The following is a 16104-nucleotide window of genomic DNA, read 5'->3' on the forward strand; positions in this document are numbered from 1 at the left end:
ACAAATCATCATTACTGTGGAACCGGTGGGCAGTTAGAGAAAACTTTACTACTAAGAGAGATACAAAAGTGGGTGGTAGGTATAAAAAGGTTGACTAGCCCTGAACTACAGTTACGTTATGTGGAATATTGAATAAAATTAGTGATCTTCTTAATGCATATAATTAAGGTGTTTCATTCTTGCACACAAAGAAGGGAAATAAAAATACACAACCTAGATTTAAATTGTATAGAATCAGATCACTGTCTGAGCAAGCTTAATAGCCAGCAATTGCTTTCTGGGGTTTCCGAGTGGACTCTTTCCTAGCTCAAAACTGGAGGTAACAGAAATTGGAGCCTCCTGCAGACTCTGCCACTAAACCTCTGCTCTTTTCTATCTAAAAATTTTGCTTCTGACAAATGACCATAAGCATCCAAAATTTCACTGATCCGCAAGACTAAAGAATACCTTGTCGATATTTCAAGAGCAACTCCCAGATTCCTCTTCGGGAGTATGGATCCACCCCAGCTGTTGGCTCATCAAGAATGACAACTTTAGAACCACCTACAAAGGCCAGGGCTATTGAAAGTTTTCTCTGCATGCCACCTAGGAGACAAGTTTGGACAGATTTAGGCTCTCTGGGGATACTTTCATGTTTTAAGGTTTTTATATTCTCATAACAATTCTTTTATATGTGTGTGATTTCATCTGGTTGTCGTACGCCATTTTTCATGAGATGGGTGGCCATGTAAATTTGATTAATAAGTAAATATGAAGAACTAACTATTATGCGAATATATCCCAATAGGGAATACTATGAATATATCCCAATAGGGAAGCAAGTGCGCAGGCATGTTATGACTGAAATAGACTTTCCCAATTAAATATCCTTCAGATGAGCTACATCACCAGTAATTATTATGTAATTTGAGGAAGGACACATCCACGCCTTTAGGAGACTAATTTAAGAAAAATACTTCCAGACTAGACACCACTGGATTTTTCTTGCCATTCTATAGCAATGATTTCTCAAATATGGATGGGTCATTTTGAAATGAGAGCTTGGTTTTCTTTTTCTTTAATTCATTAAATTCCTTAAGGAAGATCCTGTAAATTCACAGGATATAGAGGAGAAGAGCAATTTTCTGAATTTTTCTGACCATCCAGAAGGAATCTTCATGTTTTCTGCTCAACTGACACCACCCTCCATGCTTTTTTCTTCCCATTTTCTTCTCCATCTACCACCCACAATTAAACAGAATGTGGTGTACAAAGATGTACAACATCTCTTAAGAGTTTGAAAGTCCCCTTGTAGCTTACAAAAGAAGAACAATGATTTATCAGCCCAGAGAACTCTCAACATCTTATATTCTACAGGGATGTAGATAAGCAACACTAAATAACTGAATAATAGCAATTTACCAGAGAGTTGGCTTGTCTTAGATTTGAGTTTGTGAGGCAAGCCAACATCCGTAGCCATTTGTTCCATTTCCTTTCTCACCAACTTTTTCGGCAGCCCCTTCAGGCGTGCGTAAAACCAAATGTGTTCTTCCACTGTCAGCCTGGGCAAAAGGGAGAAACGGGTGAGAAAAAACACATTAAATACAGTATGCGTTGTTTAGTTCTGTTAATCTATTTTGAAAATTGAGGCTATGCCTACCATAGGCCATTTTCCCAGTTATACTTTTGAAAGCCAGCCATAGTTGACATGATATAAAATCTGATGTCTAGGTGTTTTAAAACAGCCTATAAGTGGGGGAAATTAAAAGGCCATCTATACACAGATCAAAGAAGGTTTCTTGCAGCTTATCAGACCATTTATTATCTATCCCAGTATTTCCTAATCAATTCTCTCGCAGACAGATGCTTTTCTTCCTTGAGTGCAGCTTCTAGAAGACCAATCAATTTGGGTACAATAAGAATATCCCAATGGCGATAATGGAGCCTTAGAGGAGGCATGGTTGTTTTATTTATTCATTAGATTTCAAGAGAGAGAGGGAGGGAGGGAGGGAGGGAGGGACAGAGAGAGACTCTCTGACTGGCCCAGAGTCACCCAGTTGGCTTTCATGTCCAAGAAAAAACTAGAATAGTCTCCTCCCATCCCCTGTTCTCTTCTCTCTTATACAAAGTTTTAGGCACAATCCAAATATGTATAGGAAGCACGACTGAAGGGTCACAGGGCAAAAAAACATTTTAAGAAAACTATATCACTGGAGGTGAACGCTCACAACTTCTGAGCATCTGGAGGAGTCAGAGCTTCTGAAGAAAGTTGCTAACAATCTCATTTAGTTACACAGTCAGCAAATGAAAACAAAAGAGCTCCATCTTGTAAATATAAATGAGTTCTTGCAGAAAACTCTCTTTGCCAAGGGGAAAAAAAATCATTATTCCTCCCCTTCACTTACCATGCTTCAGTGGGCAGTAAATCTATTTACAGCAGATAGGGCTGACATACACACACACACACACACACAAGCCAAATTAAGGCTGATCAATGCTTTAATCCTGCCTGGCAGATACATCTAATCATCCATGGATGGTGATATCAGATAATTGTGTAATATACAGCATGAATCATGGTTGGAGAATTGTTCCTCTCAAAATGAATTAGGGGTTGAAGTCACTGCTTAGCCTAGCCCTTTATCTTCTTGGTTTCCTCCAAAGGTTCCAAGCACTGGTATTTACGGAAAACAATTAATGTGCTACAGATGAAAGCCACCCATGATTTATTGCTTGGACCCAGTTCCAGGAACAGTCAATAAAAATAATCTAAACATGCATTAGAAAGCCTTTATTTGCTTTATTTATTGTTTCACAACACAGTACACAACTGGTCTCTTTGAAAAAACAAATGTGATTCTGGTATGTTTTCTATTTAGTGCTGTTCCTACATAAATATTCCATGATGTTTTTACTCAAGCAGCTCAAGAATTTGAGGACCTTTTTGAGGCAAAATAATACATCCTACAGAACATGAACTTGATGGACTAGCTAACATTAACACAGATGCTATTCATAGAGCAGTAGCGCGTAGACTTATATACAACCCCATAGTGCTTCACAGCACTCTTGGAGTGGTTTAGAGAGTCAGCATATTGCCCCCAGCAATCTGGGTCCTCATTTTACTGACCTTATAAGGATGGAAGGCTGAGTCAACCTCAAGCCCGTCAGGATCGAATTGTAGACTGTGAGCAGAGTTAGCCTGCAATATGGCGTTCCAACCCCTGTGCCACCAGACATATTGGCAAATGTATACCCTCTCCCCACCACCATCTCCCATCATAACCCTACGCATTTTCCTAACGAGGAAATAAATGAGTAGATATACAAGGGAGCTGTGATTGTAATGTGACTCACTCATCGAACAAGACATTGTGTTGAGGACAAACACCCAGATTCTTCCGGATAGTGTTGAGTTCAGAACGGATATCTTTACCCAGGATGAAGGCTGTGCCTGAGGTTGGGGGGAATAAGCCAGTCAAAATGGACCTAAACATAATAGAGAAGGAGTTAGTTTTCAACATGAGAGAGTCAACTATGCATCAAGATGTCATTTCTTCTTCTTTAACAAATTTCCCTCTTACATTGTGGTAGTTTTTCCTGCTCCATTGTGCCCTAAGAAGGAGGTAATTTGCCCTTCGTAGAAATTCAGTGTAAGTCCATCTACAGCCAGCTTCTTGCCATCATGGTAAACTTTCACTAAGTTCTTAATGGAGACTCCAAGGGGAAGATGGCTTGGCTCTTCTTCCATACAAACTATAAAAAGAGAAAGGAAATCCAATTAAGCAGGCAATCAGATTTTTATTGGTATTGTGTGCAGTCTTTTTGAACAGTAATGTAGGTGGCGAAAATAATGGAGATCATAGGGCACATTGGGATATGATGTAGGTGTGGTCACTTTATGAATCCCAGGGAATATGACTGTTGGAAATCTAACTGATCCCAAATAGATCTATGAAATGTCAGAAGACTTCTATTAAAAAAATCTGGGAAGAATTATCTGACCTAGGTTTAATGCTGCTGTTTCTGAACAGGCCTTGGTTAGGTTTGTTTTGGCATCAACGCTGCAGCTTAAGATCCAATCATGTTTTTGCAAGATTAGTTCATGTTCCATCTGATCCAATCTTTCTGAATTGCAAGAAACCCCAACAATTACTCCTTAACTACCCCACTTCTTGAGAAAAATCCTCCATGTCTCATATCATGACCACATCACTAATGAAAAGGTACTGCAAAGATTAGTTTTAGAACACCTATCGAGAACTGTGAATAAACATCGAATGTTGGCCATATCTTATGTATGCCTAAGGACCGGCATCCAAAAATTGCACTATGTTGGATACCTCCTGGAGGACAAAAGAAACAAGATGAGCCTCAAAAAAACCTGGCGCCAAACATTAAAGGTAGATCTTAAGATCATTAACGTCCCTTGGAACGATGCCAAAGATGATGTGAGTGATCGAAACTCCTAGAAAGCACTTGCTGCCCAATGTGCTCTGTATGGGATCTAATGATGATGACCCCGCCTCCTTTCAGCAAGCATCTAAGATTGCAAATGAGTCACTTACTTTCTGATGATCCTGTAGCATGAGAAGGGAGCCACTGTCCTCCAGATTCCTCACCAAACCAATAGGATTTCATAAAGGGGAAGTACCAAGGTCTGGGAATGCCATATTGACCTAAACAGAATGCATTTTTTTTTCATGAAACAAAAGAATCGATCACAGCATTTGAGATATGAAAAGACGCTTTCCAAATGGCTGGAGGAGGCTTGTTTTACCCACATTCTAGAACTAGAACACAGGTTCTAGTCACATCAACCTATTTGATTTGGGAAGCGCCACATATATGACTTAACACTAAGTACTAAAACTGATTAAAACAAATTCTAGGTTCTTTCCATTTGTAAATCACACATACAAATGCATCCTTTTAACCGGCATACACATTGGTTTTGATTGCCTCCTAGAATTTCTACTTGTAGCCCTGTAGTTCAATTTTCTTTAACTTTATTTCTATTTATTAAAGTGCAGACTGGATGATATAAGTGGGATTCTTTCTATCTCTACAGTAAGATCAATTCAGAAAGACTCGGAAGGCTTGTAGTTAATTTTTCTAGAAATATATCCAGCAGGCAACATTAAAAGCAGTATATAATATTGGTATGTAAGTATCCTCCAAAAATGATATGCTTCACTGAGCTGAACTGTTAAAATATCTTCTCATTTGAGAAATCTGCTTGCAAGTTTAGCACCTCTGGTTTTGCACATACAACTCTGAGTAACTTAATCACAAAGGGGGTTATGTATAGGAAAACAGACTTTCCATATGTTCTTGTCTGGTTTTCTCCACAGTACTTCAGACCTTTGGAAGCATTTATGCAACTGAACCAATTAGTCTGGATTTTTGCTGCTTCTCCAGAGGAAATGCTATGAAGTCAGTATTGCCGAAAGGGCACCTCTCACTATGAGAATTCTCTTCTGATCAGTGTTCCTTAGATCAACCCTCCCATCAACCCTCCCACCCACACTTCCTGAAAGATTTTTCTGCTTTCTCACCTGCAGAGGAGCAGCTATCCTCCCATCCTCCACAGGGCAGTGGCTTTCACTGGGGCAATGGTTTTATTGAGGGAAGAAGATAGGGCTATAGAAACTATCAGGGGAGGAGGAGGAGAAGGAGAAGGAGAAGAAAAGAGAAGGAGGAGGAAAAGGATCGGGAGAAGGAGAAGAAGGATTACCTACCTGGAAAAACAGATTCAATGTACCAAGTCATAAGGCCATACAACAAGCTATCCAGCACCATCATGAACACAGAAAGGGTCAAGCTGAAGCTGTCTTTTTCCACAGGCGTTTCAAACAAACTGTCCCACTGCAATCCAATCCCCTGTTCTTCAAACAGGGAAACATACTCGCAGCCATATCCAAAGGCAACAGAAGAAAGTAGGCTCTGGTGAAGAAGGACCACCAATTAATACTCCTATTACATTTACTATTTACATTTTTTAATGTGAGGAAAGCCAACGGGTCAAATTAGACCAGCCGCTGTTATATACACTAAGTAAAAGGGACCCAAAGTTAAAAAATGATGCAGACTGGTACTTCAATCACTGCCCATGGTTGATTTAAAGTATACATGCCCAGTGGTGATAATCATTCAACAGAAAAACAACTCTTCGTATCTTTGCCCCAATCATGTCTCCTTGTTCCTGAAGATGATGGGAAGGTTTCATAGAAAAATGTTTTCCATGCAAAGGGAAGTAAATATTACGACTACCATTTCCAGTCAGAGATCAGCAAAATAGATTAAAGTGCATTGGGAAGCCATGTAATTTGGTGGTTCTGAAAGCTTTACAAAGAGTTGAAATGTAACTTGGATTTTGTTACACATTAGTCATGGATTAAAGGAACCGGTGTAAAAAAAATACTCAGAAAAATCTCTTCAATTACGGCCCTCCCGACTTTCCAGAAGCACATGGTTAAAATTTTCCATCCGAATTGCAAAAATGGGAATCATTGTACTAAGCATCTTAAAAATACCAGACTCTGGAAAATCTCTTTTGCTTAACCCATAACAAAAAGATCTGCCTGCTTACTGTCAATACTCACTGTAAATAGTCTGACAGAGAAACCGATATAGTTCTGCCAGGCTTCACATAAGACGTAAGGCAAATAAAGAATAAAATAGATAATTCCTCCACAGGCAGCTGCTATGTTGGCCCTGGAGAAGAAGGTGCTGATGAGGAAGCACTGTGAGATGGTTACTACACCAAAGAGAGACAGGAAGACGAATATCACGCTGGGGTCACTGTAGGGGAACAAGTTTCCTTTCTGGATAAAAAAGAAGAGAAAGAGGAAATAAGTTTGTGTTGCACCAAACACAGTACTGTTAAAAAAAAAAATACAACTACTACAAATGACTTCAGAGTTTTGTCGAGGATATTTTCAACATCCTAGTTCAGTTTTTCCTCCCAGGTAAGAGGTGAAGAAGAGTAGTAACCTTACACCAATGCATATTCTTCTACAGACATGCTAGATGTCTACACCAATCCGTTACTGGCTATCTTTTTTATCGTCATTTTTCAATAATTCAAAGAAATATTTTTGTGGCGTCCAACTTTGTGAAGCATGCTTGAGCAAAGGCTGGGATCACACACTACACTGGGCCATAACATGATCTGGTTGGTTCTGACTTGCCATGATGTGTGAAATATGTGGATTCAGCTAAAGTTTTAGCCAAGGCCAATCCTTACTATCTATGACTGGAAAATTCTGGGAGCTGAAGTCCATGCTTCTTCGTGTTCCCAAGGTTGAGAGACACTGATATTGAGGAAATAGATTCATATTCTACATCAGACTTTCAGGCCAGCACTTTCTAGATAGCTTGGCCTATTCCCATAATCTTTAACCATAATTGTCCTGTGCCAACTGAGAATTAGATTAGCTGGCTGTCTACTGTATTCTGAGGTGCAACTTTGGGGAAGAGTTCTTAATATATTTTTAACTGCAACATTAATCTACCAAGAAAGGAGAAGGGGAAAAGTGAAGCCAGTCTCACCTTTAGTATGCATGTCAGCAGCCCTGCGCTTATGAGGATAGGGATTAAGCTACTAATGAACCAGCTAAGCCAGAGGATGCCATTTTTGAGGCCCATGATCTTCATTGTCTCTTTCAGCCGAGCTTCCTTCTCATACACAATCCCCTTGATGATCACCGCTACTGAGTAGATCCACGCCAAAGTCATGAAAAGAGGCATTGACCGGCTCATGATGCGCAAGAATCTAGAAAGGGAGCAGCAGGCAAACAAAGGTTTTTGGGAGGATATTTTCAGAGGCAGCTGCTATTGTTTCTAAAGACTCTTGGACCCAGGGAATTAAAAACTATGCTAGGAAGCATCCTTGTCACCATCTTGAAGATACCCCCTTCCTTTGAGATCGGTAAAGGAGGCTGCTTACAGCTTCTTACTCTCAGAGGACTGTACTAGGGACTTTTTAAAGCAAAAATCCTAATTATATCCTCCAGCTAAGATAAGGTATAATTTTAAATTTGTCACAATATGGCTGGTTGCCTATTAAGGGGGAGCCAGAAACATCAACAGGACATTCATTTAATAAGTCTTACATGTCATCCACATAACATGGATAAGGCATCTGCTGAACATAGACACCAGTTTTCTTCTCGGAGCCTGTCAAAGTCCGGATGATGGCTTGCTCTATTACATCCTGCAAGTAGGTGAAGCCTCCCCAAATGTAGCGCATGTCATCAAAAGGATCAGCTCGGGGACCCGAGTCCCAAAATCTGCAAAAACAGGTAAGAACAATTTACTGATTATAAATTAAAGTTCTCAAGTCTAAGACTGTAGTCAGAATCTTAACAAAGGATGCTCACTTGTCCTTAATTTTGTTGGTCCTTTCCACACTGTCGATATCCATCCGTATCTTATATTTGACATGAGGGGGCAAATCCACACTCTTTGGATCAATTTCAGGGAAAATTATGCCAGCCCAGAATCGTCTCTGGTCCAGCAGTTTCATGGATTTGCTAACAAGCCACCCTTCATCAGGCACAGCTTCCAACTTGTTCAAATTGACGCACTAAAATGGCAACAAAGGATTGAGTTAGAAGCTTTTGTTTGCGGGGAGGGAGGGAGGGAATGGGAAACTAAAATGTCATTTTTTGCCTAGGAAGTTATTTTTCAAACTTTGATTCAGGGTGAATCTTTGTTTATTTTGCTGTATATCATAGTTTGTGGTGCTTAAAGAGCCTTCATTAAGAGCATGTCTCTAGAACTGAGCCTGTTCTTATCTCACTAGTCAAAAGTCCTATTTGACTTCTCACAACTTAATTTGAAGAGTAGGAAACTTTCCAGACATTTCAGACTGCAGTTTCTAAAATATTAAGACAAAATGATCAATGGTTGATCATGAGATAATCAAAGCTGGAATCAAAAACTTATAAGGAACCAGGTTGTCTAACCTATTGTCAACAATTGTGACAATAGGTTAGTGCCTTTCATATACATCACATTTCCTACACAAAACAAAACAAAGAATTTCAGGGATCTGGTTTGGGTCCCTTGAACGATTGATGTGACAGATCACTGATGGGTCACTATTTTCCCTTTAGGAGCCTTAATCTCTCTGTGAGGGGCAGATAAGTAACAATAAAAGAGAATGTTAATAGCTCAGGCTTGAAATAAGGGATCCTTGGTGCTCTCTGAGCTTGTTTGTTTCTACGCAGACATTTCATTACCCAAACTATCAGTATTAGCATTGATAATATTACCTAGTTTGATTGTAATTGTCTGTAAAAAAAAAAAAACCACAACCAAGCTCAGAGAGGACCAAGGACCCCTCACAGATAAATAAGGATCACAGATAACTTCCAGGCTAACGGGGGGAAAAAAAACAACAACCTCAAAACAAAAATAACTCCAAAACTCAACTGCCACCATAATCCCTAATTCAAAAATTCGTTCTACATATCTTTGGAAACAGGTTCTCTTCCTTTCTTCTTCTACAAATCACTTTTTTACTTTGGAATCAATCATCCTAACAACACACAGAAAATAAAATAAATAATCCCCCACCAAGCATAGGAGACTCACTTCCATAAAATGGGAAATAGTCATAATGGTTCGATCGGTTTCATTGAACGCATCCCTCCAGGTGTAAACAGAGCTATTCACCGGACCAACATCCTCAGGGTGTTTTGCCAGGAATTGGGCAATCTCCTGCCTCGTCCATCTTGAACCAACCATGTATTGGTTCCAAAGCTGCTCACTCTTCAGCAAAACCTGCAGTAACCAAAAGAGCAAAAGGCTTTAGTTAAACTCGCCCTGAAAAAAGGGGAAAGGGATGGGGGGAGAAGAGCTATGGTCATTCATTCATTCATTCATTCATTCATTCATTCATTCATTCATTCATTCATTCATTCCACTTGAAAGTGCAGCTTGTTGTTAAAGAATAGTAAGCTTCTGTAAGCTATGATATAGCAGTTTGCTATATAAGAAGAAAACAAGGAAATTGCTATTTCTATCGATGTTTACCAATAACTTGGAACAGATGTTCACAGCAACCTTCCCCAAGGTACTGAAAACTTTTGGGCAATGTGATTCCAGGGAACAGAGGCAGGGAGTGATGGGGATATCGCACTCCAATAATTTTGCCAGATAGAGAAGGCTGTTGGCATGCAGAAGCCCAATAGAAATGTTCATTTCTTTTTATGGCTGGGAACATATTAAAACTGCTTGCAATTTAATTCTCTTCTGGTCTTTTCCCAAGAACTTAGATTATTGGAAAACTTGGAACTTGGAATATTGGTTAGGGGAGTTGCCAATTTTGTTTCCTTTCCATCGCTCCTCAACCTGCCATGTTGACTGCCTCATGGATCTTAGTAAGTAAAACATTTATGCAGGAGTTCTGGAGCGAGGCCTTATTTACGAATCACAGGATTCTTGTACACTTATGGGATGAGGTAAAAATCAGTGTCTTTTATCACACCCTCATCCATGAAGGTTCAGGGTGTGCTTTCAAAGCTGGTTCCACCAGGTGGCAACCTCATATAAGATCTCCAGAAAACCAAATCGCATTGAACATAGTAAACAAGCATTTCTCAAGCCAGAAGGACAGGGTGGAAAGGAAGAAATTGTTTCCATTTGTATGACCAAAATGGGTCAATGATATTTTTTTTCCCTCTCTCTAAAAGCTCAGGATTGCACACTGACCATTTCAATACTTGTGTATGGAGTAAAACTGCTAAGAATATTCATGGAGCAGGTCTTCCATCTTTACCTAGAAACAAGTCCTGTTTAATTCTTAGGTACCAGGGTACAAAATTACAACTCAATTTTTCCAGGACTGGTTTCAAATGCCAAAGATAATTTCTGCCAGCAAAAAAAACCCCACCACTGTCAAATTGTGATTCCATGCAGGCAGGATCAAGTCTAAGGTGGCTTGGTATCAAACATGCTATCCTCATGGGGATGCAGCCTCCCTTCCGCACCCCAAACTGCAATCTCTTTTGCATGGCCACCGTACCTACTATCTCCCTCTTAGACTATCCATATAGTCATCAATTTACAACCATAATTGAGCCCAGAATTACGGTCATAAATCATGCAGATTGTTAAATGTGTCAGCAAGTGACTGCACCCGGTTTTACAACCTTTTTGTGGCGATTGTTAAGCAATGCCATGGTTGTTATGTGAATTTGACTTTAACAGGCTTCTTGCCAGAAACATATAAATAAACCAAAAATGTCACAAGTTGCATGACCGTGGGATGCTGCAGATGGTTGTAAATGCAGGCTGGTTGCCGAACGTCCAACTGTGATCACATGACTGCGGGGGGGGTGGTTGTCCATCAGAACTTCAAATCCAGGTCACAAGTAGCCTTGAGGGTGGGGTTGTCTGTTGTCACTTTAACTGGTTACTAAGCAACCAGTTGTAAGTTGAGGACTACCAGTATTTTTGCACCCTTTTGGTTTTGGGCAAATCCAGCTTCACTTTCTGTTTCTTTTTCCTTTTCCTGCTTTTATTTTAGGGTTCACATAGTTAATTCGACTCAAAGGTTGAATTAGAAGGCAAATTGATTACATGGCCTTTGCAGAAGACTCCTGACGTGAACAAAAAAGGCCTATGAACAGTTGGGACCTTTTTATTTTTCCCTTCTGGATTCCTCAACTTTACCCTTCCTTTCTTTGTGAAATTATCCTTTTTCACAGACAGAAAGCTAACGGTGTTTAGCAGGGATTGCAGGTGAAAAGCAAGTGAATTGGGAAGGTCACAGGACTGCATATAGTTAATTATCCTATTATATTTTTTTAAGGTAAGGAGCACAAAAAACAAAAACCTAACAGTGAGAGCAACTGCTAGAAAAGACTGGCTGCCAATAAATAAAGAGAAAGCAATGTAATTCTGCCACTGGTTACACTTACTCCAGCTGTGAAAACACCCCCCAAAGCTGGTCACACTGATCTGGTAGCCCTAAAGATACTGAAAAGCAGTACAGATTTTACATGCTTTGCCTGGATAATTTCTAATTGTGGGAACAATTAGATCCAGAACATGAAGTGTCAACCAAAGACTGACGATTATGTCCCAGTCTTGAAACTAGAAACTAAAATCAAGGTCACATAATGCAGGAATTATGAGGCTGTTAGGGGAAGCAGGCAGCAATCAGAACCAAGAACCTAAGTTTTCAACTTGTACAGATTTTGCACTGAAGATAAGAAGAATAGAGAACAGCAATAAGAAAGTGAACAATAAACAAAGAAAAGTATTCCAAGTAGGGTTTTTTTATAACTAAAAAGCCAGCATGGGCTTGTTAAAAACAGATCATGCCAAATCAATCTTATTTCATTCTTTGACAAAATTAGTAGACTAGCGAAATGCTGTGGACATAATAAACGTCAGTAAGGCATTCGACAAAGCAGACCACAACCAGTTCTTGATAAGCTAGAAAAATATGGGATAGACAGCATCACTACCAGATAAATTTGTAACTGGCTGACAAATGGTACTCAACGAGCCGTTCTTAATGGTACTACACAGTGGTGGGATTCAAATTGTTTTACCACCGGTTCGGTGGGTGTGGCTTGGTGGGCGTGCGTTGCCTAATGCTAGCGTGCAGTTTTCCCCATACCAGCTGAGGCCTGCAGCGTCGATCAGCTGAGAGGATAAAGAAGAGAAAAGCGCAGGGGCGGGTGGGAGGGCCAATCCTGCGCTTTTCTCTCCTGTTTCCTTTCAGATGATTGTCTGAGGATTTTTTCCCTCCTCTCAGGTGATCCTCGGCTTTTTTTTTACTACTGGTTCGGCCAAACCTGTCCAAACTGGTAGCATATCACCACTAGTGCTACATCTGCATGGAGGGAAGTAAGCAGTGGGCTAACACGAATTTCCATCCTAGACTCAGTATCTTCATATATGACTTAGATGAGGGAATAGAAGGGGAACTCATCAAATTTGCAAATGACACTAAACTGGCAAGAATAGCCAACACTCCTGAAGACAAGCTCAGGACCCAAAAAGATATTGAGAGACTTAAACAATGGCCCTATCCAAAAATACCCTGGTATTTCAGGACTTGTTCATTTTGTGACCCAGGATCACAATATACCATTTACAAGTACAGCCTCTTCCCACTGTCAAAACCTTCCCATCAGCTAGATGGCACCCATTCAAATATGTATCTGTTTTTGTGATTTAAGAGTGTTTTCCTTTTCTATGTTATCAGATTTCAGCTTTCTGTGACTAGGTGGTTTTTCCTCTGTTCTAGGTTTTGTTCTGGGCCTTATTTGATTTCTTGTATAATACACTGGTGTTTTATGGCTCCCCTGTTGTCATTTTTTAAATGATTCATGTGCTTAATGAGTGTGCATCCTTTAAAAAAAAACCAGGAGTATTGGATTAAAGCATTTTGTTTTACTACAGGCTCCACAGCTGACTCCTTGGAGACACGACTTCATCTCCCTCCCCCAGTTAAATGTGTGAGTTGCCACAACATATGCTGATGCCCATTTATCTCCGCTGTCAAGCTGAGCAGAGGTAGGGAGCAGAAGGAAGATATAAACAACAGACGACAGACAGTGAGAAGAAGAAAAAAAAAGCTGGCCTGCATCTTGTCCAAACCATACCTTTACAGTACAGTTTGTTTTCCCCGTGAACTCTAAAGCCACATCTTGGTTGTGTGAGAGAATGCGGCAACCTAAGCATCTATCGCAATTCCCCAACTGACTTTTGTGACACCGCCAATTCTCTGGAAAGAGGCAGCCAGAGAGAGGTTTCCTGGAAAATGCTGCCCATGTTTTGCCAATAGCGCATTGTTCTACTCACGTGCCTGGATTCCTCTCACCATTTATTTATTTTTTTTACAGTCTACGTGAATCTTTTTCTTCAGGATGGCCTTAACACTCAACCAGTGTTAAGGTTAGATTCAAGACCAGACTGTTTAGTTAAAAGTCAGTACACAGATGGTAACTGCTCTTTCCTCCCATATGTACGAAGCTCTCACCCCATTACATCACAGGGTGGGAGAAAGAATACAAAAACTGAACCTTCCCTTTACTATAAATAGGATTTGTATCTTACGCTATGTCCTTGACTCTCTGCCTGCAAGGTTTCTAGTTCTAGCATCAGCCAGGAAAAGCTTGACCACTTGGCACTTCCCAGGCCTGTTAAGACTCTGCATTGGAGCATTTTCAGCCAGCAGGGTCACAAGTAAATAAAACTATTACATCGTCCATCTGTTTTGGGTAAACTCTTAGATCCTTGGGAAAGGTAGTTTAATCAGTGAAACAGATGCCTTTTAGAAACACCAAAGAGTTATTTCCCCACCCCCTCTCTTTTCCCAGAAAGCTTCACATAAGGAAGAAATATGAACCCAAGATCTCAAATCAATGTCTGGCAGTCTGGCCATGAAAATGCATGGAGTCTCCCAATACTAGACAGAACTGCTCATGAAAATGAAACGGAATGAAAGCCTTTTAGGAATATCCAAAGAATGAAACTTCAGATTATTTACTGTTACGATCCCCTGCAGCTAATTAAATGTCCTGCTCCAGTTGGGAAGTTGGGGGAATGCAAAAGAGAGGCCTGGGCTTGTTGCCCACTTTACAAGGTTTGGGAAGTAATAACAGAGTAAGTGCTCCCTAGTGAAATGTATTTGCAGAGCAGAAAGTGAAGCTTGAATACCCCTCATTTTGCATACTTCTCAGCCGCATCCTTGGCAGATGTACTTCATGCAGAACAGCTTGATTTATGGACCAGTCAGAATCTGTCTAATGTCCAACAAATCACCCCATTCGACACATGGCAACACAACAGGGAGAGGCACTGTTTATATAGCTTTGCACCTTCCTTCTCTATCCCAGGATAGTTCACACCGCACAGGCAAGAAAGCTACCAGACAAAGGAGGTTTGGCAGAAAGAATCAGCTACTCTACTCCAACATGGGCCGAAACGCTCAAGGCCAAATTGTCGACCACGATACTGAAATAAACAAACCTCTTGTAAAATTTCTTATGAGAGAGAAAAAGGAGTTTAGGGCATACTAACCCGAATCAGATCCATCTCCTGGCTTTCTTCCATGAATTTTTTTATTTGGGGTCTAATCTCTTCCCACATGCCTCCAAGTTCATGGAAGACACTTAGCTCTTGGAATGTCTTGTTGACCTGAAACAACAGCAAAAATGGGTTTTAAAATCACTGAATATAAGGTATTGGCTTCCAAATGTTTTGTTGCCCTAAGAACTGATGTTTTACTGAGAGGAAGAAAAAGGAGACACTTCAAAATTAATGTCCTAATACATTCCAGTTGTGTTGGGCAACAGCCTCCATCACTCCAGGTAGTAGGGGTAATAGATTTCTAGATTTCTAGATCAAGCAAAAGATACCGTAGCTTCTTAGGCTATAGCAATAGCATTTAAATACCACTTCATAATGTTTTGCAGCCCTCTCTAAGAGCTTTGTAGGGTCAGCCTATTGCCATCCCCAGCAATATAGGTCCTCATTTTACCAACCTCGGAAGGATGGAAGACTGACTCAACCTTGAGCCTGGTGGGATTCGAACTGCCAAACTGCAGGCAGCAGGCAGGCAGCAGAAGTAGCCTGCAATACTGCACTCTAACCACTGCGCCACCGTGGCTCATAGAACTTGGAATTTAGTAAGTGAGCTAGAAGCTTATAGAAGTGAATCACCCTTAAATATATGAGTAGAATGGTCTAGGACAGTATACAGACATCAAATTTGTGATGAAAAGAATACCCGGGTATAGAATTTAGTCTGGACTTTGGCCACCAAGACTTTGAAAGGGACAATGCAGACCACTCCATTGACCACTCCATATGATCTCGCAACAACTAAAAATAAAGTGGCCAAAACATCATGCGTAGATTGAAAGATCTCGATTAACCTATGAACTCTACATGGGGCTTTCCCTGAAGACTGCCTGGAAGTTACAACTGGTCTGGAATGCAAAAGCATATGCAATGCTGGGCAATTCTTTTGTTTATTTATTTTACAGTAGCTTACTCAGAGGGACTCTGGACAGCATTTCCCACAAAGGGGGAAAATAATAATAGTAAAAATGATCTAAATTAATGTGGAAAACAGAACCAAAATCAGAGACC

General features: G+C 40.3%; 1 protein-coding gene across 4 annotated transcripts in view; it reads right to left on the reverse strand.

Moving 5' to 3' along the window:
* ABCA1 (ATP binding cassette subfamily A member 1) overlaps positions 1 to 16104 on the reverse strand; it is a 114670-nt gene that overhangs the window by 32435 nt on the left and 66131 nt on the right. For all 4 annotated transcript variants that reach the window (XM_026718554.2, XM_087926460.1, XM_087926458.1 and 1 more), the window contains 12 exons: positions 15031 to 15147; positions 9583 to 9771; positions 8364 to 8569; positions 8097 to 8273; positions 7534 to 7756; positions 6585 to 6806; positions 5721 to 5925; positions 4548 to 4658; positions 3564 to 3735; positions 3337 to 3468; positions 1402 to 1541; positions 448 to 585 (listed from right to left, as the gene is read on the reverse strand). In XM_026718554.2, the coding sequence (XP_026574339.1) occupies positions 448 to 585; positions 1402 to 1541; positions 3337 to 3468; positions 3564 to 3735; positions 4548 to 4658; positions 5721 to 5925; positions 6585 to 6806; positions 7534 to 7756; positions 8097 to 8273; positions 8364 to 8569; positions 9583 to 9771; positions 15031 to 15147 (2032 nt within the window). The remainder of the gene's footprint in view (positions 1 to 447; positions 586 to 1401; positions 1542 to 3336; positions 3469 to 3563; positions 3736 to 4547; positions 4659 to 5720; positions 5926 to 6584; positions 6807 to 7533; positions 7757 to 8096; positions 8274 to 8363; positions 8570 to 9582; positions 9772 to 15030; positions 15148 to 16104) is intronic.

The sequence above is a fragment of the Pseudonaja textilis genome, chromosome 2, assembly GCF_049901715.1.
Source record: "Pseudonaja textilis isolate UNSWEBS1 chromosome 2, rPseTex1.2, whole genome shotgun sequence".
In the NCBI taxonomy this organism is placed as follows: domain Eukaryota; kingdom Metazoa; phylum Chordata; class Lepidosauria; order Squamata; family Elapidae; genus Pseudonaja; species Pseudonaja textilis.